The sequence below is a fragment of the Danio rerio genome, chromosome 5 (genome assembly GCF_052040795.2).
Source record: "Danio rerio strain M-AB ecotype USA chromosome 5, GRCz13ab, whole genome shotgun sequence".
In the NCBI taxonomy this organism is placed as follows: domain Eukaryota; kingdom Metazoa; phylum Chordata; class Actinopteri; order Cypriniformes; family Danionidae; genus Danio; species Danio rerio.
This window is the reverse complement of record NC_141025.1, coordinates 38,350,800-38,378,112: the sequence shown is the minus strand read 5'-3', so window position 1 is coordinate 38,378,112 and position 27,313 is coordinate 38,350,800. Positions and strand designations below refer to the sequence as shown.

Here is a 27,313-nt window from a genome sequence, read left to right as displayed (position 1 = left end):
TGAACATTGGGGGTAAAAATAGCAACACCCATAATTACTGTAAATATATGCTGGATAATGTTAACAGACATCATTACACATATATTGCCTAGCAAGTAGTCTGTAAATGTACATTAGAACTATGACGACACTTACTTTCATTAAAACTGGTCCATAAGCTTCAGGATTGACATCTTAAGTGAATCAGATCAACTCTGTAAAAGAAACTGCTTGGCTAAATACAATTTTTATTGAATGCCTTAAGCTTTTTTTTACAGTGTGTGTTTTTTTGATGTCACTGTTTCAACAACCATAGACAGTGTCACAAATTTTATTTCCATCAAGCATTACGTTTTTTATCTGAGATCTTGTATTGGAATATCCTCCTCCATCTGATCCTGAGGAAGACCAACCACTATGTAAAATCTACTGCAGAAAATCTCAAATATTTGTAATTGGCTTATAGGGTCAATCAGATCATTTCCCTCAAAAGTTGGAATACAGTAACTACAGCAAAAAAAAATCATAAAAAGCAGGAGAACAGCAGTCTGGCCAAGAGTAGATACAAGATTCGGCTGACTGAAGCAGGATAACAAATCTATTTTAGACAAAACAAGAACGACAAAAAGAGAGACAAAACATTGGCTGGGGGCAAGCAGGTAGTGGATGAATTTTGGGTTTTAAGAAGGTTAGTTTACAGTGCAATTAATAAAGCTTTAGAAAAACCTTGAACATTTGCTTGGAAAAATTACAAATATCGGTTTCTAACACCAGTGTTAATGTTAATGAATTACATTTTATTGTAAGATGTTGTCTTTACATTTTAGTGCTTTTTAAAGAATTTAATAATGAATGCTATTTTAAAGTGTTTTTAGTGAAAACAGACTGTGTTATTCATGACACAAATACATTTAGCATTTGTTGGAAAGATATTTATTGAGGATTAAGAGGTCTTTTTGACAAACTAAGTAAATTAAAAGATGGGGATTAAATGGAAGGGTGGAGAAGAAGAGTTTGACAGCCCTACAGGTAGCAACAGGAATGTACAGTTTACACCTTGTATTTTTTTTCAGACCTGTGGAATTGTTTTGGATCAGATTCGAGGACAGTTTTCTCAGATTCAGTTCTTGGAATATCTTAAAGTTACAGAATTTACCATTTTTTCCCAAAAGTCTGCATTCAACTGTTCAACAGTCCAACTTTGGTGTCACAAATTTAGTTTTTTAATGCTGATTATTGTAGTTAATTTGTAGATTAAAATGTTTACATGTAATTGTCTTTAAATTATATTTTTTCTTAGCAAATAATAATGATGATTATACAGTTTTACCGTGATTTACTTAAGACACCCAGTAACATTTTAATATAAGAATTTAAATTATCTAAGGAGCATTTTTGTAATGTATAATAATGCAGCACAAAATACTAATCAACTGTAAATTTAAATACTTTTCCACTTTTTTAACCTTTGTTTTACCCATTTGTCAGCAAGACATTTTGTAATTATAATTATATTTTAAAATATTAAAATAAAGTAAATGTTAAGGTTTAAATGTATGTAATAAAATTTGTATGTATTAGTCTCCCATAGTTTGAAATTTTCATTTTATTTTAAACAAAGTAGACAGTTTATTGACATTAAATTAGTTTTTTGTCTTTTTTTTTTACTTTATATTTGATGGAAACAAGTAGTCTTTGAACCACATTTTATCTAGTTGCATGTTTTAAGACGTTAGCATATACACACTTCTTATTAGAAAGTTACATAAGTCTTATTTGTTTTATTTTGGCTAGAATAAATGTGTTTTTTACATTTATTTAAACCATTTTAAAGTCAATATTATTAAAATATATTATTAAATATTTAAGTCATTATTAGATCCTTAAGCATTTTGACTGTCTACAGAACAAACCAATGTTATAAAATGACTTACCTATTTACCCTAACCTGCCTAGTTAACCTAATTAACCCAGTTAAGCCTTTAATTGGCCTTTAAGCTGAATACTAGCATCTTGAAAAATATCTTGTAAAATATTGTACTGTCCTCATAGCAAAGATAAAATAAATCAGTTATTAGAAATCAGCTATTAAAATGCTAATAAGTATATTTAGAAATGTGTTGAAAATTTCTGGCAAAGTTAAGAAAAAAAATATAAAAGAATACATATATAGCAGGAGAGTTCATGGGCCCTATCCTACACCCAGCGCAATAAGGCACAAGACTTGTTTGATGTGATTTGTTGCTATTTTCAGACCAACGCAATCCTAATTTTCCTGTTTTAAGCCATGCTGTATAAATAGCAAATCCATTTGCAGCACTTTGTGGACTCATGGGTGACATGGGGCATTTGTTGGCCCGTTGCTATTTTGAGAAACTAAAATAGACAGCGCAATTGACCAACTGAAAGCTGGTCTAAAGTCCGGCGCAATGAAGGAGGCTCATTCTTATCCTGGTGCTGCAGATGGTCTGTTTTCTTGCTAGTGAAGTGTTCAGTTTTTCCTCTTACAAAATCCGCCATGTAAATAGCAAATGCACCTTGGTGCAACTTAACTGACTCTTAAAGGGAATGGGAGATGAGACTCTGAATGGTTTAATACATGTTATCCCCTAAACACACCCATAACTCATTAAAAGAATAAGCACAACCCTGTTAGACCATGCTCCATGGCGCAAACCGTATTTTTCCATCCTTAAAATAGCAAAATAGGATAAGCCCCTAATGCTTTTTGCACCATGCGTTTTAGACTTTATGCCTAGATTGTTAAAATAGACCCCCATAATTCTGACTTCAACTGCATATTTACATATAAAAACATAAGACACACATGTAAGCAAGGTATTTTTAAATACAATATTTGAATACTCAAATTAGTTTACAAGCAAACTTTTTTCCTGTTGAATAAATTGTTTCATGTCTACATCATCCCTTTCAGTCTAATCTAAAAGTCATTTAGACAAAACTCTATTCATTAAACTTTTTTACTTCAAGTCTTTCAATCTGACTTTACCCTCAACCCAGTAATTTAGTTGCATGTAAAAATCAAAAATAAATATGCACATTTTCCACAAAACATTAAGCAACATTTTGAAAAAACTGTATATGAACTTTGCTTATCTAGTTTTGCTAAACGTCATATTTTAAAACGAATTTTTGAATTATAACAGAAACCTCAAGGCACATCATATCAGTCACAGACCTGTCAGTATTGTCTGCAAAAGCAGTCCCAGCTATATTACAGCCCCAGACATGCCTGTCAAGCTGTTCGCCCAGAGCATACAGCCTGATTTAGACCACTAGTCTTCTAGAATTACAAGCTGTCAATCTCAACTGTAAGGTTGTCTAGTATACAGCTCTCCATTACCTTTATCCTCCACAGACAAAGTAGGCGGATTAATGATCTGACAGCACATCAGGCCCCACCTCACACGCATGAGTGAAAACATACATTATTACATATGAAAACCCAGCCAGAAAAAACATTCTCAGTTGCCCTTAAGTCCTAACATGTTTTTTTGATCCTCAAAGTATCTGTTTTCTTTACAGTGCGTCTCTAGATGAAGGAACCAGCTCTGCATCAGCATTCAGTGGACAGGTACACACATCTTTACCGACAGACGCCTTGATAAACATGTCTACATGAGTGCAATAATGCGTACAGCCATATGCTCAATTTGACATACCTTGTATGAAATACATGCTGGCTTCACACTTGAAAGTGTCAGTTATTTGACATCTAAGGTTTGATGGCGCAAGCCCTTATTTTTACAATAGCAGCGCTGACAGCACTTTATCTGTTAGTACTGTATAACACACAAGTTCTTTTGTACGTTAATCTGTGTTTTAAATGTGACCTGACATGCTAACTCATTGCCAGATCCACATGAAGTCTGCAGTCACTGAGCAACACATGTAAACACCCTAATCATATTATTGTCTTTTTCAGATTAAGGCAGATAATTAGATTACTGTTGTCCATGTAAACATAGCCTAAAATAATTTAGCTGGTTTTAGCAGCAATTTTCTTTTTAATGTATTTTAAGGGATGTTCATTTACTCACCCTCAGGCCATCCGAGATGCAATTCGCTTTTTATCTTTCAGTACAACAAAGAAAATCTTCAACTGTGGTCCTTGATGATGTACAAATTGTAAGGGATTGTGTGTAAATGCAATTATAATGTCACAGATAGTGTGCACTCTTCTTTAGATGGATCTTTTTGCTCGAGTAGATCTTAGTATGTTGTCAGGGGCCTCAGGTATAAAATTACATCATCATTTACTCATCCTCCACTTGCTCCAAGCCTTGTGGAGTTTCTTTCATGTGTTGAACACAAAGCAAGATTTACTGAAGAATGTTGGAAAGCAGCAACCGTCGGCTTCCATAGAAATTTTTGTTTCTAGTATGGATGCCAGTGGCTGCTGGTTTGCAACATTCGTCAGATTATCTTACTTTGTGTTCAACAGAAGATAAATGTAAACATAAATGTTTAAAAACAATTCAGAGTAATTGGTGAGGATATTCTCATTTGTGGGTGAACTATTTATTTAAGCTTTCAGATGTCAATGCAAGTGCAGGACTCTTAGCTTTATTGGAGTGCAGAAAATTAATGCAGTTTGCAGATTTCATCTAAGTGTGCATATCATCATGTTTGTCGATTTCATTCCTCCTTATTCAGTTTTTTCCCATGTGTGTGTCTGTGTGTGTTGTTTCAAGGAGACTGATCTCACTGATGAAGATGCAGCTTTCTCTGAGGTCACTCTTCACTTCATCACATTTTTCCTTCTCATATTTCATTCTGAAGCCTGTTTCACACCGCAAGCGTGAGCAGAGGGTGTTTTTTTTCGGCATCCATGTTAACAGATTAGAGGTTTCATACTGCACTCACGCTCAATTAAAGTGTCAGTGCATTGATAATGAACAAAGACACACATGGGGCTGTTGGTTAGCACATTTCTGCAGTGGTTTACATGTGTCAAATTGTAAAAGTAGACTTTAAAGAAATAATAATTAACAAACAATTTCATACTTATAAAATAATAATAATAATAATAATAATAATAATTATTATTATTATTGTTATAATAATAATAATAATAATAATAATTATTATTATTATCATAGTTAATGTTATTATTATTATTATTAAAGTAGGATTTTTTTTTATTTTCTAATAAATTTTACATTTAATTTCTTAATAAATTGCATCATAATTTATTTATTTATTCATTTATTTGATTGATTCATATTTGATTTTAGAACACGTGTTAGATTTTGCAAGTGGCTTTATGTTTTAGAAATAAAATATGTAATATTATCAATAATATTTGTAAAGGAAACAAAGGCCCTATATGTTCCATTTACATATATTTCAATTAACATAAAAAACGAGTGCATGTTTTTACCAAAACTAATATTGGATTTTTTTTTAAATGAGTGTGTGTGTAAAGCAATATAATTTGCACAAAGAAATTCTGAGTTTTTTTCTATAAAAAAGTTCTTACCACCCCATTTAGAGCATCATTATAGGCAATTTAAAATATAACTAACGTAATTCAAACGATAGATCTGGGACAGTAAATCTAAGGTTTTGGGGAACACTCGTCACTACATAGTTCATCTGCGAGTTACGTTGTTGTTTGGGAAACGCATCCTTGTGCAGCAGTCGGTGTGAAAGGCAAACACCTGTGGGCTTCTTCTGCTCTCCATACGCGCTGCTCACACACTGCTTGCGGTGTAAACCAGGCATTTTCATTCTTACCAAAAAGCTTCTAAGCTCCAATCATTTTAGTATGACTTTCATTAACATTTACATTTTCTATTAAAGGGAGGTTTCACTCAAAAATGAAGATTCACTGATCTTTGCACCTCACTTGTTCAAAACATGTCAAAACAAAAACAAGTCATTGACGTCCCTAGTATTTTATTTTTCTACTATAGATGTCAATAGACACCAGTTTCCTGCTTTTATTAAAAATATATACTTATTTAGTTTTCCAACAGAAGAAAGAAACTCGTAAAGTTGTTGAGCCAGGAGCCTAGGTGAGGAATTGGCATGCACATTTTAATTTTGGGCGAACCTTCCCTTTAAGTTAATCAGCAATGAATATAAGAATTTATTGTTCTTCAAAGTCTATTAACAACAAATGCAATATTTTTTTACTTTCTATCGAGAATCCTGAAAAATATGTAATATAGTTTTCACAACAATATTAAGCAGCAGAATGGTTTTCAACACATTCTTTTGATTTCATGCTTTTAATCGTTTATGACATCTTTGCCAACAAAAACCCATCTGAGTTATCAAACCACATAATGTGAGCAAATGTTTGATGGATTTTCAGTGTTGTTCAGCACTGACCCGAAAGAGCAAGTTCTGCCAGCTGGCAAGAAACAAACTTCTCATTGCCTTCAGCCGATTTTATAGCTAGAGAGTCCTGTGATTCACTCTAATGTTTTGATTCTTCTTCAGCCTTCTTCCTCTTGCTCACTTGACGGAAGTTTAAAATCAGAGAGCAGTGACTCAGAACCAAGATGGCCAGAGGTTCCTCCTGTGCTCAACCAGAATGAGGATCGTAGAAGAAACAAGTACCTGAGAAAAGACTACCTGAAGGTACAACACCCAAGCACGTGCACATTCCCATGCTGTCAAATTTTGTGTTATGATGTATACTCGCGTTACTTTTTTATAGTCATTTATTTTAACACATATACAAATATTTCAATACTCTGTGCCAATTTAACCTGGTACCCTGTATATATCACATGGATATTTCCTGGAAAATAGTGTGAATTGCATGTGACGTGCTTCACTGCGTTACTCATAGTTTTCGAGTACATTGTGTCTGTTGCTCCAAATGTTCTCCAAACATCCTAGGCTGATGTATTATCTATACTCATCATCATTCAGGATGTCAGCTGTTTATTTTTTTGTTAGCTTTAGTTACTGGATGATTGTGCATGCAGATTTACTGCATGACTGCATTCTCAGATCTCGTCAGGTCATGAACTGGCACGCAATTGGCTGTAATTGTTATATTTTTTGTCCCCTTGAAGATGTTCTCCCTTGAGGGAGATTTTAAGACCAAATTGTATCTGATAGTCTGAAGAATAACTCTTATTTCTTATTTATTAATTCTTATTTACACTATATATACTGTTGTAAATCTCCTATTGTCACTGTAGAGATCGCTGGTAAACTACAAATCCATTCTTAACTTTCGAGATCAGATAAGATTGGGCGTGCCCAGGGTGGTATGGCAGTAATCGATTTGTAATTCATGACTGATTTGTAGTTCACCAGCGATCTCTGCAGTCATCGAACGCTGGCAGACGTGACACCTACAGTTGAAGTCAGAATTATTAGCCCCCTGAATTATTAGCCCTCCTGTTTATTTTTTTCCCAATTTCTGTTTAATTGAGAGAAGATTTTTTTCAACACATTACTAAACATAATAGTTTTAATACTTCATCTCTAATAACTGATTAATTTTATCTTTGCCATGATGACAGTAAATAATATTTTACTAGATGTTTTTCAAGACACTTCTATACAGCTTAAAGAGACATTTAAAGGCTTAACTAGGTTAATTAGGTTAACTAGGCAGGTTAGGGTAAACAGGCAAGTTATTGTATAACCATGGTTTGTTCTGTAGACTTTCGAAAAAAATATATAGCTTAAAGGGGCTAATAATTTAGACCTTAAAATGTTTTTTTTTTATTTAAAACTGCTTTTATTATAGCCAAAATAAAACAAATAAAACTTTCTCCAGAGGAAAAACTATTATTAGACATATTGTGAAAATTTCCTTGCTGTTAACATAATTTGGGAAATATTTAAAAAAGAAAACAAAATCAAAGGGGGGCTAATAATTCTGACTTCAACTGTATGTAGAGTTTGATTAATGCAAAATAATGGAAAAAAGCCTATATGAATTCCTAGTGACCCACACTAAACCGACGCAGTCTTCTAACATGGATCCAAATCACTAAGAACAGATTCTTCCTCTGAGCCCTGTAATTCACTATGAAAACAATTTATTGTGTCAGCTGAGGGTTCACAGAGATCTCTGGTGCATGTTAACTTCTCTGTTGATGTGTCAGTGATGCTTGACACATTCTGTAAGCAGATGAAACATGGAGAGTTGTTAAAACAGCACCATGTGTGGAGTGAAAAGATTCTCAACATCAAAGTCTCATGTCAGCTGTAAAGGAGGTTCTGGTCAGTCTTGCTGCCTCGGGACCTGAATATCTTGATGACATTGATAATGGGGATAGTGGAAAAAAAACAATGACTCAAAGCACATGTGTTGATGAGCTATGAAACAGCAGGCCAATTTCTGCCCTCTGCAGTGGCTCAACCTGACTTAAGTGTTGGCACAACCTCGAGAGGCATTCATAGCAGATAGAAATTTGATACATTTGAACTATCTGAAAGAATTTTGCGAAGAGGTGTGGTTTGTGCTCATCTAATCCACAATTACAGGAAATAAGGGGTGGAGGATATTTCGGGCAAAATGAGGGTTATTAAATGCAGGGTTCAAAAACATATTTTATCCATGCGTAACACAGTGTGGGACCACCACTGGCGCAATAATGAGATCAGAGACATGGGCGAAGTTTAATTTGTGTAGGTCTTTTACTTACCCATCTGTGAAGTTTGTTTAATTTATTATAATTCAGTTATAATTTAATTATAGCTCTGTTTTATTTCAAAGTCCTTAATTAGATTTTCTGCATGGAATATGAACATAATTATTACAATATTATTATTTTTATAAAATTATAATTCTATTTTATTGCTGATTTTACTGCAGTACACTCCTTACTCAAAAACTTATTGAAAAATAAAGAAAGAAAGACATGGGGTTAAAAAACAAATACTGTATATATACACTCACCGGCCATTTTATAAGGTACACTTTGATGATACCAAGTTGGACCCTTTTTTACCTTTAGAACTGCCTAAATCCTTCATGGCATAGATTCAACAAGGTACCGGAAATATTCCTCAGAGATTTTGCTCCAAATTGATATGATAGCATCATGCTGTTGCTGCTGATTCGTCTGCTGCACATTCAAGATGTAAATCTCCTGTTCCATCACATCCCAAAGGTGCTCTATTAGATTAAGATCTGGTGACTGAGGAGGCCATTTGAGTACAGTAAACTCATTGTGATGTTCAAGAAACCAGTCTGAGATGATTCACGCTTTATGACATGGCGCATTATCCTGCTGAAAGTAGCCATCAGAAGATAGGTACACTGTGCTCATGAAGGGATGGACATGGTCAGCAACATTACTCAGGTAGGCTGTGCTATTGACACAATGCTCACTTGGTACTAATGAGCCCAAAGTGTGCCAAGAAAATATCCCCCACGACATTACACCAGCAGCACCTGAACCGTTGTTGCAAGGCAGGATGGATCCATGCTCTCATGTTGTTGATGGCAAATTCTGACCCTACCATGCGAATGTTGCTACAGAAATCAAGACTCATCAGACCAGGCAACGTTTTTCAATCTTCTATTGTCCATTTTTGATGAGCCTGTGTGAACTGTAACCTCAGTTTCCTGTTCTTAGCTGACAGGAGTGGCACCCGGTGTAGTCTTCTGCTGCTGTAGCTCATCCTCCTCAAGGTTCTATGTGTTGTGCACTCAGAGATGCTCTTCTGCATACCTCGGTTGCAATGAGTTGTTAATTCAGTTACAGTTGCCCTTCTATCAGTCTGGCCATTCTCCTCTAACCTCTGGCATCAACAAGGCATTTGCACCCACAGAACAGCCGCTCACTGGATATTTTCTTTTTTTCAGACCATTCTCTGTACATTAGAGATGGTTGTGCATGAAAATCCCAGTAGATCAGCAGTTTCTGAAATACTCAGAGCAGCCATTCGGACAGCCTGACAACCATGTCACGTTCAAAGTCACATAAATCAGCTTTCTTCTCCATTCTGATGCTCTGTTTGAACTGCAGCAGATCGTCTTGACCATGTTTATATGCCTAAATGTATTGAGTTGCTGCCATGTAATTGGATGATTATAAATTTGCGTTAACGAGCAGTTGGACAGGTGTACCTAATAAAATGGCTAGTGAATGTATATGTATAATGAATATAAATGAATCAGAGATTGTAGGGATTACAGAATCTCCAAAGATAAATTTGCCACATTTTTATATACCAAAACAGAACAAGTTGTCAAATTCAATATAATATGTTTCATATAATCTTGACTAGGACACTTGTAGTAGTTTGCCTCAACAGAAGATCATCACCTGCTTTTACGTCACTCTCCGTTTAGCTCCGCCCACTGAAATCACTTGTATTCGTAAGTAAAGAGAGGCAAATTTAGATATATTTAAAAACCAGTGCTCTGAAGACAACAGTCGACTGCTGTTAAAATCTTTTTGATCAGACATTTAAAATAACACCAAACATAAAAAAAAAAATTCGACAATATATATTATGTGAAGGACACTGTATAGACATTCCTGGTGAACTCATGGCATTGTGAGTGGTTTTTGGTCTGAGTCTGGTGGAGGAGGAGGGTGGTTTCAGGATGGGTGAGAACAGAGCACAGAGACAAATTACTTCCTGATGTTTTCTCCTGATTTGTGGAAATTTTGTTTTATTGCATTGAATATGTTTTTGTCGCTGCCTTGTTAGGAAAACAAAATGTACCCGTAACATAAAATATGAAAGTGCTTCTCCCGTTAATTATTCAACAACTGATTTACACTGCAGACCCAAGCAACAAGCAGTTGACTTCTCACACATTACACAATCCGACAATACCAGTTGAAAATTTTCAATTGCAAAACTCGAGCAACAACAGATGAGAGCAGATGTCAACATGAGTAACACGGTGCTCTAACAAGACCAGACAAATGGTCTGTTGTTGCTGCTCAGCATCTATTTGTGCATTAGGAATGGGCTACAAGAGGAGTGTTTTTTTTCCCTGGTTATTTCATCATGTGTTTATTTTAGCTCTTTAATAATAGAAAGAGCAAGTTTTTAGTTTTGTTTTTAACAAGCAACAATGAGTACTTTTGCATGGACACCAATTACACATTTAATAGACAATATTCTGATTAAAAGTCTACCTTAAACATCGATTTTTTTGTTTAATTCAATCCCATTAAGGTCATAACTAAACTAAACAGAAATCGGATTAAGACATGTGGAGGATGCCGATTTTAGTCGCATAACTGAAGTGCAGTACGGACATGTACACTCCTAAATCAAAATATTACCGCCATGTAGGGCTTTTCCTCGCATTTTGTGACAGGATATTCCATACACACGGTTGTTTGACACTTTTCTCTGCACCTATCAAGTCAGTAAAGGACCACAGACACATATATCTCGAAATGCAGAGGTTTTTGTTTCCCCCATTTGGCGTGCGGTATCAAATTCCATTAAAACACAACTCATCGACCAGTCATTAATTCATACTTAGATCCTATACCTCATATTGTCTCAGGGGCATGAATAAAATGTTACCAAATAAAAGTGAAACTGCTGAACTGCAGTTAAAGCTGAAAAAAAAAATAAAATTGTTCCCAGTGATGGGTTGCAGCTTTTAGGGCATCGGCTTTGTAAAACATATGCTGAATAAGTTAACGGTTCTTTCCGCTGTGGCGACCCCAGATTAATAAAGGGACTAAGCCGAAAAGAAAATGAATGAATGAATGAATGAATGAATGAATGAAACTGACAATGTTTACATGGACATCAGTAATCAAACCATTTGCCTTAATCTGAATAAGACAATAATATGATTAAGGTGTTATCATGAGTTGCTTTTTTAAAGTTATTTCCATGTACCCATTTGACATGTTATAGGACATAATTCGATTAACATCATTACATCACCATTCAATGCTAGTTTCCGCACTAGCGCTTAACACAACAGTTTGTGTTGGTCATTGCACCATATGTGATTTTGGGCGTTTTGCTTTTAATTTTGTGAATTTTTTTACTTACGTTCTTTTTTATGTTTTTTTTACGTAACTGTTGTTAATTTTTTACGCTTTGTGTGCAAACAGATGATAGCGGACACAAATTTTCAAAACAACAGGCCAGCTCTGCCATTAATTAACATTTTATTCTCTAACTAGAGTATAGTCATCGTTTTCCACTTATATTAAAAAATGTGCTCTCTTGCTTCAAGGCATTCTCATTTGGTTGTAGTCAAACTCCTGACAGAATATAGAGAAGTAGAGAAATGTACTACTAAACGGTAGTGGTTTGATTTAAGCTGTTTACATGTCTGTTCTGCACTTCAATAATGCGACTAAAAGCTGCGGTTGTTGTTGTTGTTGTTTTTTTTTTTTTTTTTTTTTTTTGCATTGTGATGCAGTTCGTAGAGAAACGGAATATTAAATGACACAGAGGTGGGTGTGGCTTGTTTTTTTCTACTACGAGCTGATTGGATGTAGTAAAGAAGGCGTTTCATTCTGAAAAGGTGAGGAAAAGGGTTTGAGGAGAGTTATTACAACCTAATAGACAACTCCTCCTCACCATTTCTGTTTGTTGCTGAAACTGACAGTTGGGACTGCGTGGTTAAATATGTTAACCATACCCAATTCCTAAAATATATGTAATCTGACAAATTAACTGAGAAAAAAAAACACAGCTAGTGCTTTTGCAGATTTCAATTAAAAAATAGAAGGGCAAACAATTTTTTTCTTAATGACAAACTCATTTATTCATTTTTATTTATTTACAGTGTGCAATCTGATATTTATATAAGGAAATTAAGGAATAAAATTATGGGTTTGAAATGGGCGAACTTAAGCCTTTTGTTTTTGGTTCTTCATGACATACAGTACAGTGCAGAAACTCACTTCCCCATAACTATTCTTCTCTGCCAGGGGGATTTCCTTACTCTGTTCATTGAGAAAAACACAATAGAAAAAATGTCATTTTCATTCGCTCAGCTTCCATGGAACTATCAAGTGACCCAAATCAACACTAAACACCCTGTGCCCGGATGGCTTTACAATAGATTATATTTCTTGAATCAGGCAATTTAATCATTTCAGCTTTGTGACTCGGCCCAAATGAAAGAAGATATGCACAGGCAAGCTTATTCTAGGGTTATGCTTGGGTCTGGGCCCAGTCTAGATGTGAATAGGGCTGTTGTTTGACTTTTAAAAGTATAGTTTTACTTTAGAATGAACCGATATCAAGTAAGACTGCATTATTACAAATCATTTAATAATAACAGTTATATTATAGAAAACATTTTTCAAATTATGAATTTAGGAGGTTGCCAGAGATATTGTAAATGGCTCATTTTTTTTTTAGATTATACTAGATTAGATTAGATTAGATTCAAGTTTATTGTCATTACACATGTACAAGTACAAGGCAACAAAATGCAGTTTAGGTCTAACCAGCAGTGCAATAGCAGCAAATGCAGGATATAGGGATAAGTTTTAAAGTGCAATTATAGAAAAACTATGGTAATATTTACAGATGGATGTACTATGAACATTATATACAGGTTGTATTAACTATGAGATTTACAATAGATTAATTTATGTACAGGTTGCTATTAATAATCAGAAATATGCAGAAAGATATAACCATAATCACAAATTTACAGTGGGTATGTAAAATTCAAGGTAAATTCGTGCAATGTAGCCCGAAGAATAAAGCCCGAAGTTTTTGTCTGGGGGAACCTGAAGCGGATAGAAAACACTTTGTGAGCAGGGTGTGAGGAGTCCTTGAGAATACAGCATTCTCAGTGCAGAGGTGGGGTCACTGTGATCCATCGGGGAGTTTTCACCATCTGCTGCAGCTGCAGTGCCTTACGCTCAGCAAAAGAGCTGCTTCTATACCAGTTGAGATGGTCAGGCACAGTGGTGAAAGTTCACTAAGATGTTTGAAGACAGTAAAAGTAATTTAAAAGTAATTGAACTTTTAGCATTGTTTCATGTGTAAAAAGAATATACAAATTTGTCTGTTTAGCACATACATTGATAATTATTCTTACTATATTTACCATGAATGTAAATGAATGGGTTCTAAAAATATCTAAATATGTTTGCTATTACTAGAAAATATTACATGTTTTTTTTGTGGTATTAAATATGATTTTAAAAAGTTTTAGTAGTTTTAATATTTTTTTAGACCTAAAATACGTTACTTAAATGACTGATAATGAGGTTTCAGACTGGACCCCTTTGGCAAGTTAGGAAGCATTTATTGAAAAATTTATATTTATATTTGGAGGTTCCCTAATGACTCTTTTTCTTCACAGTCATTAGCACATATAATAGTTCTGCTTTAAACCCCTGGAACCATAATAGCTTATGAAAAATAGAGATGAGGAATAAATTGGGGTGTATTCTAATGTCAGATACAAGAATGGCTTTGCTGTAGCTTGCTGTCTAGAATGTCTGTCCCTCTGCCATGAGCTCTGTAATGCTAGGACTTGAGGCCTTGGTAGTTTGAAAAGAGAAATTACCTTAAAATAAGGGGAGAGAGAGAAGAAGGGTTGCAGGAAATTTGAGTGTACTCACCTGTCCTGTATACCACGTGTATACAGTATGTACCTGGTCTAACAGGAGCATGATGAGAAGAACAATTGGAGCAGATATTCAGCTGAATATCTGAACTATAACTGTGCTAAAAAAAACATTGTTTTTCGCTTTCCTTTAAATAACAGAAAACAATAATAAAATAATAATACTAAAATGATAATTATCTAGCAGTAGTATGCTTTAACTTGCTTCGAAAGCCAATTGAGGAATCTGAATCTATATGAGCTATCACAATTGGGAAAAATCTTGAAGCCATAAATACAAACCTCATATACTGTAAACAAATAAACAGGCTGTCTGCGGGTTCTTAAAACGTCTTAAAATGTCTTAAATCTCAAAAGCTTAATTTTAGGCCTTAAAAAGTCTTAAATCCTTAAAATATCATATCTTTTTAACATATCTTAATTGTCCTCTGTTCATGTATAGATACTTAGTCTGGTCATTAACACCCATACAATCCCAATCGCAATAAAACTTTCTGTTTAAACATACCATTTTCAACTCTATTTATAATATCCATAATGTTTTACAGAGCCCCTATTATGCATTAAAAGGTCATATTTTGGTTTTGGGGGTCTCCAACAACAGGCTGATATGCATACAAGGTCAAAAAACACTTTCATTGTTTTATATTATGCATTTATTTTTACCTAATTATCCTAACAACTTCCGTATGATTTGTTCACTTGTGTAAGAACAGCTGATGGTGGCCATAGTATCGACAAACGGCAGAGAGCCGCGAGCTCACAAGCGCAATTAAATCCATAAAGAAAGCATCACATGTTACCAGGGCCGGAGCAAGCTGAACTGCCGCTCTAGGCAGAGGACGGTCATGCCCCCCTCAACCCCAATATGTGAAAACGAAAGTGACCGGTTAAGAAAATGAAGTGAGGTGTCACGGACCTCTATTCTGCCGGTGCGGACTCGCGGGTGCTGAGGGAGGGAGGGAGATGTCGCCGACGCTGCTCTCTCTATTCTGCCGCCCTATGTGCGGAAATAACTGAGGATGCGCGGGTGTCGCAGACCTCTATTCTGTCGACCTATGCGCGGATATAACTGAGGACACGCAGGTGCTGATGGAGGTGTCGCTGACGCTGCCCTGTCTATTCTGTCGCCTATGCGTGAATATATCTGAGAACGCGGATGGTGAGGGAGGTGTCGCGGACATAACTGAGGACGCGGGTGGTAAGGGGGGTGTTGCGGACGCCGCCCTCTCTATACTGCCGCCCTAGGCGGCCGCCTAGGTCGTCTCTATGGACGCGCCGGCCCTGCACGTTACATTTTCAGCATGGCTTGATATGTGAATACAAAGAGTTAACCAGATACAGTACAAGCCACTTGGAGCAGTTACAAGTAACAACACACAATTAAATACACATATTGCACGACAGAGAAGGAGGTAGCCATTTTAAACGCACTAACTGGAAGAAACTGGTTCATCAACTGTATACTGATAAAGTTCCTGTCAAGATCTGACAAAGTCCCATACATCAATAATTTTTTCTGATCTTTCCTTCAACAAATGGCCGATGTATTCCCCATTGTAAACGTGTAGGTTGCTGTAGCACTCGTCAGATTATTGACGTAAACACAGCACAATGCTGGGGCTATAATGCTGAGATATTTTTGCAGAAATTAACTTTTTAACCACTGACTCTTCATAGCCTCTTTGGGCAGGAAAAATAACACTAACTTTCCCTCACAGTTCAGAGCACAGCGTCTTTGTGACATGATTCAACAGGGATCTGCTTTGAGTCAACTCTTTGATGAATCAATAGTTTTAAACATGGTGCACTTTCAGATTTAAGCTGGGTATTTCACTTCACTTTAAGCTGTGTTACACACTGCATGAAAGGCCATTTTCAAAAACCCATAATAGGGGCTCTTTAATTACTTTCCTTACAGTAATATTTGTTTAAAAGTTCTTTATTTATTTACTGATGAGGATTATGACCTAACCTATATTTGTATTATTCAATTTTTATTATTGTAGTATTAAATGTGTTAAATTATAATCTTTTTTTTTTGATAGGACAAGTGAAAATCATTTCCAACTGGGATATTAAAAAAAAAGTCTTTGGCATTTAACCTGTACAAGTCTAAAATTTCATTCATAATAGTCTTAAAAAGGTCTTAAATTTAACTTGGTGAATACAGGTCCTGAATAAAGTAATAAATAAATAAAAAAATACCCTGAATAAAGGTCATGTTTAGAACAAAAGAGCAAAAATAGAACAAAACTAATGTCAAACAGCCATCTAAATATGCAAATGTGCTACAAAGGAAAATGAGCTGAACCTCTGAGCACAGTTAAGGCTGAGTTACAGTAAAATACATGCAAAACACCATGGACAAGAATACAAAAAAAGAAAAAATATATGATTCTAGTACAAAAGACAGACACCTGAAAGTGGTGCTTACAGTATGAAGCAGCAGAGATCATTTGAAAAAAAGCAGCCCGGATCTTATAAACACTGCTTTTTATGGGATTATACGAAGAGACAGAAACATTTATAAACATTTCCTTAGTAAATTTCCTTCAGATATGCATACAGTACAACATCCAACCACCACCATAAATTTATCCGTTCTGCAGTCTCATGGAAACTCCTGTTATAGTATTTTACAGTCTTTTATATGAACTCAAATGTATATATTTTTTACTTGTTCAAACTACTTAATTAAAATGAGCTGAAACAACACAATTCTTGAGATTTCATTGGGACAACCTAATATTGTTTGTTCAATCTACATAAATTTGTTAAAAGTGTTAAATTTACTTAATCAATTTGTGTTGGAACCCTGCATTTTTACAGTGTACATTTTGTCTACAGTTTATGGATTATGATTATTAGCTGGCATTTTGGTGCAGTGCCAATTTTTAACTGAGGCAGATAGTGAATCAGAGAGGTTTTTAGCTTTTCGCATAAAAGGTAAATCTGGAGAAGAAACAATTTGAGTGTGTGAATAGCAGAAACAACTTGAAACACTGCTAGTTAGGTATACAGTGCTGAGAAGTGTTCTGGAATAGTTGACCAAAAACCGAAAATGTTTCCTCATTTGCTCACTCTTCACTAGTTTCAAAACTGTTTGAGATTTTCTTTTGTTAAACAAAAGAAAAAATAATACTAAAGGAAACAGGACACCTATAACCATTGACTTCCATAGTATTTGTTTTTCCTTTTATGGAAGTCCACGGTTACAGTTTTCAGCTTTCTTCAAAATATCAGCTTTTGTCTTCAGCAGAATAAAAAACTTTGGAACAGCTTAAGGGTGAGTAAATAGCGATTGTGTGTTTATTTTTAGGTGAATTACCCCTTTAGGGTACATGTAGACTTAAAGGATTTAACATAAATAGACCATTTTGAATAAGCCATTGGGGAGACCTAACTTTTGCCCACTCTCTTATTTTACAAGATCTTACATTCTGGTCTACGATTTATTCTGGCCAAGAATTTCCCACTTATACAGGAAGAGGCTAATTAATTAGCATTTAAACCAACCAATTAATTTTTTTCTTCTGAGATTATTCAAAGTAATGAAACTGGAAAGGAATAAATCAATTGAAGAGTTCAGATGCAAAAAAACTCAAAAAAAAAAAAGTGCCGTCTGAAATTTCCATCGAAATGGAAATTTTTCTCAGCCTCCTATGTTTATGTGGATTTATTTCACTTTAAAACCATAATAAAGGACTTATTCTTTGCCATAAAAGTGATATTACTGAACTTACACACAGGCGCCTGATAAATGTGCTAGTTTTAAAAGAAAATTTCAGACAGCATTTAAAGGTTTTTGCTCTTCAATTCTTCACCAACCCCCCACCAAAAAAACCTAAATGTGTTTCAATTTTGAAATTGAATGTAAAATTAATGTATGTATACAATTACTTTTCTTTTCTTTTTTTTACTGATTAATACTCATAAAACAGAAAAGAAAGGAGATTATACATGGATCGGCTTAAGAACTTTTGTAACCCTAAAGTCACCTTTATTTCAGCACATGCATGTGAATGTGTGTAGGTGGGTGTTTTAATTTGGTGTTTCAGGTAGTCTGGCTGGAATTGAGCATGTGAATTTCCCTCAACATGTGCCATTTGTCTGTGCAACGTGCATCAGACCGTGAAGGGAGGATTGAGGAATTTTGTGGGCCCTTTATCTCAGACTAGTCTATATAGGTCATTTCTGATATTAAAGGTTGAATAAATGTGAGGTATATGGCTTATATGTGATCAGATTTTAAACAATGCGCATATCGTAGTCAAAGGTATTCATGATAACATGAATAATATACTGGATATCTATAAAAGTGGTTTTCAAGCACGTTCTTGGAGGACTACCAGCACTTTATGTCTCCTTTGTCTTACACACCCTTTTTGAATCTTGCTGTCAACTATTTTCTTAGTATGGGGGACAGGGCTTGACATTAACTTTTTTGATCACCAGCCACTGTGGCTAGTTGTTTTACAACATTACTAGCCACTCGGCATTTTCACTAGCCACAATTTTGTTGTTGGGAAAATATATTTTATATGCATAAATATGACTTTGACATGCAAAAGTTCCTTGATTTAGATAAAGGGACTAAGCCAAAGAAAAATGAATGAATGAATATTTCTCAATAGGAAAATCACAAATCTGAACCTCCACCTCCCTATGTTTCTCTTTTCAGTACAAGTGCCAAAGTGCCCGGAGAAACTCCAGTGGCAACGACATCGATTGTGAGGTCAGTGTATGTGCACGAATTTCTGCTTCATTTTGACATGATTGCGCAAAAAACATATCAAGTTTACGAATTTTCATATTTTTAAAACACTTACATTACCAAGCCTTTAAAGAAAATATTGATTTAAAGATTTAAAGAACACAGAAATGTCTATAATCAATATATGATATATTTTTGTAGTTATGGTCAGCATTTAATTATATAATATCATCAGTTACGTATTTGCTGTGTGCAAGAGCAATCTAATTTGTTCAGGAAATTCATGAAAGTGAACCCTGATTTTTTTATATGCATGTCTTCTTCTGTAGAACTACAATATATGAACACATTTTTACCAAGAAAGGAAACATTTGTGTAAAACAGACCATCTCAGTCAGAAGAATTCATTCCAACATGACAAATGTTTGTTGTTACAGGAGGGAATGCGGTCTAATGATTTCTCCACAACTCTCACTGTCTTCGGTCTGAAACCCAGATCAGGTAAATCTTCTTAATCTATACAGTAGATGCCAATAGTGCAAGGTTTGGTAGCTTTTGAGTCTAAATAAGTACTAAACATTATATTTAAATGCCCATTTAAAACTGTTTCTGCTTTGCTTGCTGCTTGAGAGCCATGTATTACAGGGTTTCCAAAGTCATTACATACTAGAAACACACAAAAGTCATAACTAAAATTATTACGAACTGTAAAAAGCAATTAATTGCTTGAAACATGAGTAAAGCTAGTAAACCCTTATGTACTGTTGGGGATTTTTTTCGTTCACTCTGGAGTGATTTTGAGACTTAATTTGGCCTTAACTTTTTCTGTTTCAACTAGCGGAATAATATTTTGTGACAAATCTTATTTTGACACATATTTTGAGAAAATGCTTTGACATTTTTAAAGAACTCAACGAAACACTCTGGACACATTTACTGCCTTTTTGTTATGTTAGGGATGAAAGCATCCACTTAAATAAACTGCTGTAAAAATGCATCAGATAATTTTTATTTTTATTTTACTTTTTTGCATAAATCTGTTAATAAACCTCAGTCCTGATCCAAACTACTAGTTATTATCCAAACTACTAGTCCAAAACTACTAGATTATTAAGAAAATTGTAGGATTTTAACTCTTAATTAGCCAAATTCTAATAAATAAATTGTGTCACTGATTTATAGCTTGGAACTATTAAGTTAGCTTATTTTAATTCTGAACATTGTTTGTTTACTTAATAAATTTAAAGCATTAAGTTTACTCAGTTTTGTTTTATTAAAGTCTACTAATTGCTTTAAAAGCAGTGGGTTTACTAACTTTTTAAAAGTAAAGTCCATTAATAGATTTTTACAGTGCAGCATTTAAGGTCTTTATTACATTAACAGTAGTTTTTCCCATGCACAGATTTCATCATAAAGTGTTGGTAAAGATTAGCATTTCTAATGAAAGATGTTGTCTTGAACTGTGGTCTTTTACTTTAGCGATAACGAGGTTTGCAGAGAGAGGTGGAATTTCTTTATCGTTTTTTTATGGCGTAGCATTTCATTGGAAAGCAAAAGGAAGGCCCATACAAGTGCTGATCTGGAAGGTCAGCCAAGGGAGACCTCAAAACTTCACTGGAAAGCACAAGGAAGGTCCATGCTTCCTATCTCACAAAAATACAATGACAGTTCAGCAGAGTACAATTCCAAACCACTTGTTTTGAAATGTTATCTATTACAAGTGCTTCCTTTTAGCATTTAAACAGATATGTATTTAAAATATGTGAACGTTGCTAAGATGCACTGATAGGTGCTGTGTAAGAGCCATTGTGTTAACAATCATTAAATCATCATTCAAATGTTTTGATGTTTCTTGTCTGTATAATATAGCATAAAAGCATCAACAAAGGAGAATAAAACATCATTCTTTCTATGTTTGTCCTGAAATTAGATCTAATATCATGTAGAAATGTATGTACACAGAGATCTGAAAAGTGCCTAGCAATTTTGTTCAATAAATAACTCTCTGTCTTGAACAATAATACTTAAACAGTTTGAGAAACAAAGTATAAGTCGGTTGATAAATATGTTGATAACATGTTAATGAATTAATAGAAGATAATAATAGCATTATACCTTAGGTGTATCTTATTTTCTAATAAATCAGACTGAAGTCAGTTGATCTGCTTATACTATGGTACTTATGGTTACCACATTTTCAGATGTTGTATTTCAAGACATTTTAAAGGTCCTATGAAATTAAAATTAAGTTTTTGTAGATGTTAGTATCAGTATTATTTGTTTTTAGGATATCCATAATCTAGTGTGCTCTAAAACAGTGACAAAATTCACATTTAGAAGATAAAAAACTGATATAAACATGTAAAGCTTGTAGTTACTTCTGCCCAAATGGATCACCGGTGTTATTTACGTCACCACAGTACACCACAGTTTCTCATCATATAATAACCAATCAAATGCTCTCTAGTATGTGTCATGCCCCGCCCTCTTCGAGATGTCTCTCATTTTCTTTTCATTTGATACGTTGAGCTAAACCCCTCTTGCTGGCCGAGCTGTGATAAAACAAAACACTGTCGGCTGTTTTTGAAAAAGGTGAGGAGCTACACTATGTCCAACCTCTCTTTATGTTTCGGTTGAGATTACATGAAACATAAAATAAAAATGCATATTTCAAAGTACTTCACGGGACTTATAGGACAAATTTTGAAAGCACAAATTCCAAACCCTTTTTGTTTTGATTTGATTGGATTTCTGACTGCTGTCAAAGTCCCTTTAAGGCAAGTCATTTCACTTGGCGGCCATCTTTGAAACGTCTCTTGGGCAGTGTGCTTGGGCATTCTGTCTGCATGGGGAAACATCCGATTCTCCAAAACTGTTTGCCAAGCGTACGATTACACTACATGTTTGGAATCACAAATAAAAGCAAACGACTGTCTCAAGTTTCATTTCTAACCGTCCAAATCAAACAAAATCAGCATATTTTCAGGTTGCCCAACCTCATTTACACATTTCTACACAATATCATCCTTAAGATAATGCTACACCAGATTACACTGTCTTCTGAAGTAAGCCACAACTTGGTCTTAATGGTGAATCTCCTTCAGAAATGACAATGAGTCTTTTTTTACACGTTTGTTGCTGTCATGTGATGTTCATTTGACAGGATGGACTGTATACCTCACGTTTGTTTTATACAGATTACAAAACCAGAAAACGTTTGTTATCAAGTGCACATGGTTCATTCAATAGTACAGATTTCTAGCTGGATATATTTCTAGCTTGGATATATTCTATGTGTATTCTATAGTGTTTGCTGCTGTAGGCTGTGAAATATCTGAAATCATTGAGTGTAGTGATATGAAACTGTAATGTGGTCAATTATCTTGGCTGTGCATTTATCTGAAAATAATTGCACACATTAGGATGTTCATCATTTTATCAGAATCAAGGATTCAACAGAGTACAACAGGGATCATTATATCCAACTTTGACTTTTTTCGACAAGGCATGTTAATGTACAGACTGAGCAGTCATTGTCTTTAGTCTTTTTGAACAGATTTGTTATTTCTGTTGTAAAACCTTCACAGAAGTATTAAATGTAAAAGTTTATAGTTTGAATAGAAAATGCTGATGTCTAAAGGGAGTCGCACCCTGGATGCCCCACATTGCAACTTTTCTTTCAGAATTGTAAACAGTTTTATATGAGGGCACGAACATCGGGGCCACCTTTTAGCATCTGTTCGTGTTGCTGTCTATAGACATCTATTTAAAAACATGACAAGCCATGGCATAGTGCATCCATTTTGTGTCCCACTTCTGATAAAAGAAAATAATTGTTTGAAAGCAACTTGACACTGCAAATAAAGATTGCAGCAATCACAATGTTAAGCAAATATATATATATTAGGTAAGCAATCATTACAGTTTTTGTCTCTGAACAATATGTTCAAGTGATTTTTCAAAAATGCCGATTCATCCTGCAATTAAATGTTTTTGGATTTTTGATAATTAATTCAAAATAAACTTTAAAAAAATAATGTTTTAATTTTATAATATAAAATAAATTTTGTTTTTGTGTAATTAATAACATAATTGGCGCCACGGTGGCTCAGTGGTCTCACTGCAAGAAGGTTGCTGGCTTGAGTGCTGGCTTGGTCAGTTGGCATTTCTGTGTAATGTTTGTTCTCCCCGTGTTGGCGTGGTTTTCCTCCAGGTGCTCCAGTTTCCTCCACAGTCCAAAGGCATGCGGTATAAGAGGACTGGATAAGCTAAACTGATCGTAGTGTATGAGTGTGTGTGAATGTATGGGTATTTTCCAGTACTAGGTCATCAGCTGCATAAAAAATATACTGGAATAGTTGGTGGTTCATTCCTCTGTGACAACCCTTGATAATCAGAGACTAAGCTGAAGGAAAATTAATGAATGAATAGTTACATAATTTTCATTTTTAGGGAAACTAACCCTTTAATGAACACACTGCAGTCATTGAAAGTGTAGATTAAAAGATTCAGAATTAATGAAGATTGTGTGTTTTTTACTCAGCCTTCTCCCGTGGAAACCGTCAAGACTTCAGCTCCACAGACCCAAGCTTCACCATGAGGAGGAAGATGGAGCACCTTAGGGAGGAGATGGAGCAGATCAAACTTTTGCGGCAGGTCAGAATTCCTTGTGTTGCGAAGTTAAAAGAAAAAGCTAAAAGGATTGAGTCATACACCATAACTTTGGTAACGCACATGAAGGCAATAAAACACACATGCAAACAAGTTCTGTTTCGATGTATACGTCCCTGCCCATTTTTGCCTAGAGGTTTACTGTTAACAATTCTCTTTAAATTTGTTGTTAGTGCTGATGGAGTCTGCGCATGCATCATTGTCGAGTCATGATAAAGATCTTTTACAGACAATAAATACTACCTTGTAATCAAGTCCTGTCCTTTTTAATTCCGCGGAAAGTACAAAGAGATTAGGAGTTGAAGTCACTGTGCAGGGCATGAAACCCTTATTTACTTGTGCGTCACAAGCTATTGACATGCACGCTATATGAGCTGCTTACTGTATATAAATTACACTTGCTGTATGCACCATTTTTCAACAAAGAAGTAAGTTGAAGGAGCAAGATGTTTATTAGCTGGTAAATAACTAGAAGGAAAAAAAATTACTAAACAGTTTGTGCTACAAATCATTTATGATCATGATAATGCATTCAGTTATAATATCATAACAAATATTAGGCAGAAAATAATTACGAATAAGGTACGAATATTAAACAGCTTAGTTCTGTAAACAGAAATGTTGACCAGGGTTGGAATGTAACAAGTACTTGTGACTAGAGATCTTCCGATACTCTTTTCGCCTACCAATGCCAGATTTCCAATATCTGGGTGTGTATCTGAACATACAGCTGTATGTACACAACTAGTCCTGTGTAAATTGAAAGAACTATTTTATTTTATGGTGTGCTTGAGGAGTATCCCTTAATAAATGATGAGCAAGTGTGTGTGTGTGTGTGTGTGTATGTATAAGCAATATTACACGAGTAGCAGTGTGAGGTGGCTGTATATCGGCATTGGTGGAAGGCGTGGGTTGGCATGAGGCCACAGGCCATGCGATATACAGCCATATCGCATAGCTATGATGAGTGTAATATTGCTTTTATACAACAGTTTGACAGCATAATTGTGTATGTAAAGAACAAAAAACACAGTGTCTTAAAACCTTTTTGTAAGAGGAACTACTTTCTTCCGCCACTCATTCACATCTGCAGCTGAGATCAGAACAGCAGAAACCGTTACTAATTGACCAACGTCATTTTAGAGTTAGTATCTGAATAATTCAGATGACAAAACTGGGGATTTTGCTGACACTGTAAGATTACAAGGCTGAACTGCCATCAGTCTAAAGACATTTCCCAGTATTTCAAGCAGGATATCACAATAATTAACCCCGAAAAGGCCAAAGCAACACAAACATTTTTTTTTCTTTCCGTTTACTGAACTAATCTGCAGTAACGAAAATGGGAGGGTTATTAGTAACCAAAAAGTTAACTCAGGGTTATACAAAGAGTGGCCAACACAAAATACATACATTTCTAGTGTGTGAGTTCCATCTCACACTCAATACACTACAATTATATGGTATAAATACAGCACTGCAACATCAAAAAGAGAGAGATCGACTTAGAAAGTCCCTCCAGTTTAATAATGATTGGATAGGCTGTAGTTTTTCCTCCTCTAAAGGCGTATTATGCAGTCTTTGTCGCAATCTTGTGAATAGCGCTGCACAGATGCAATCTAAACAGCTACGTTCTTACATAAAAAAGCCTCAAAACTATAGTGCGTTATTGATCTGCTGTAACTCTATGTGGGCAGAGTAATACAGAAGTGTGAGGAGGCTGTAGAGGCAATCTTAGTTATGCCAAAAATGCTGGGTCAGCTTTTTATTTTTACTTTCAGTTTTTAAATTTTTTATTTTTTTGCCGCATTTATTGTAAAACGTTTAGTTTGTTCTGGAAACTATTGATGACATTTCTTCTAAATCTAAAATAAATATTTATATTTTATATATTTATAAAAAAATATATATATATATATATATATATATATATATATATATATATATATATATATATATATATATATATATATATATATATATATATATGCATAAAATAAAAAGGTGCCATGCTTCTAGCAATGCTTACATTTCTTCCTAGATAAAATAATACTAGTTTGTGAAATAACCCTAATTTTCAAATATTATTTGTTATTCTGACAAAATGTTCTTTCGTAAAAATTTACATTTGAAAGACATGTCATCAGACCTTTAGAGAATTAAACAAATATTTCAATTCTACCAAATCCCATATCTAATGAATAAAAAAAACAAAAAAAAAAAAACAAAACAGAGAAATTAACAATTTTATGATGATCTTTTAAATTAGTCTATAGCTGTAATTAGATTACTCATAGAAATGCATTTAGATTTACATGTGTGGTGGAGTGATGTGGGGTTGACTGATCCTAAAGCAGCCATGTCTAATCTCACATCTTCCTTCACTTCAGCTTCTGCATCTGCTCTCCTTGGTGCTGAAGAGCCACTCATGTGATGCCTGAATCTCTAAACAAAGCACTTACAGAGCCTTATCTTGACATTTAGCCTATGGGGGATTCTTTGTTAACGTGACATACTTACCTGTTATTTGGAATGGCTAATTTGCAAATGAAACAAACAGAGCCCTTGTGTGTGTTTGCAGAACCTCGAGTCAAGGTTAAAGGTTTTATTGCCAGATGACGTGGGCGCTGCGCTGATGGATGGTGTCGTTTTATGCCATCTAGCCAATCACATTCGTCCCCGTTCGGTCGCCAGTATTCATGTACCCTCCCCTGCCGTGGTAAGTCGAATATCCTATATCAATAAAGGATATTTACCTCAGAACTTCAGTCAAATAAGATTGTATTATATTTGAGCTCTTTTAAATATTCATTAGTAAATTTACAGCTTTCAAATCAAGCAGGATTTTGATTGTTGATGCTCTACTTTCTATAACTTTTATGTGTTTCTACTTTTTCTAATAGCCAAAGCTAAGTATGGCCAAATGTCGGCGCAATGTGGAGAATTTCTTGGATGCTTGTAAAAAGCTTGGAGTGCCACAGGTGGGATTGAGTGTCTCTTTCTTCTGAATCCATGATATTTTAACACTATATGGACTATTAGCCAATATCTCTATGTTTTTTTATTTATTTATTTATTGGTATAAGCTCAAACTGAAACCACCAGGATTTAAACCACTCTACAATGTCTATAATACATATTTTCCCATGTGTGGTGAGCATTTGTGGATGAAGTAATTACACTGTAAACAATGCTGTAAAATTTACAGTGTTACTGGCAATTTTGGTTTCCAGTATAACTAAAATTTACAATTATTCATTTTAATTAAATTTTATTTTTTGTTAACAGTGTGCTTGCACATTTTACAGGATTAAGGCAGTTTTTACAGTATTGCTGATGTTACAAATTTAATTAAAAATCCTTAATCAAAAAGAAGTTTAACAGAAATGTAACAAGATAACTGGGATTAA

At 34.7% G+C, this 27,313-nt stretch overlaps 1 protein-coding gene across 4 annotated transcripts in view; it reads left to right on the top strand.

Annotated features, from left to right (window-relative positions):
* Positions 1 to 27,313, top strand: part of lrch2 (leucine-rich repeats and calponin homology (CH) domain containing 2) — a 108,876-nt gene that overhangs the window by 78,766 nt on the left and 2,797 nt on the right. For 2 of the 4 annotated variants that reach the window (XM_087253762.1, XM_087253760.1), the window contains 8 exons: positions 3,526 to 3,574; positions 4,695 to 4,733; positions 6,451 to 6,591; positions 19,200 to 19,253; positions 19,670 to 19,733; positions 23,776 to 23,888; positions 26,485 to 26,622; positions 26,807 to 26,884. In XM_087253762.1, the coding sequence (XP_087109888.1) occupies positions 3,526 to 3,574; positions 4,695 to 4,733; positions 6,451 to 6,591; positions 19,200 to 19,253; positions 19,670 to 19,733; positions 23,776 to 23,888; positions 26,485 to 26,622; positions 26,807 to 26,884 (676 nt within the window). The remainder of the gene's footprint in view (positions 1 to 3,525; positions 3,575 to 4,694; positions 4,734 to 6,450; positions 6,592 to 19,199; positions 19,254 to 19,669; positions 19,734 to 23,775; positions 23,889 to 26,484; positions 26,623 to 26,806; positions 26,885 to 27,313) is intronic. The other 2 variants (XM_087253763.1, XM_087253761.1) reach the window with 1 other exon arrangement.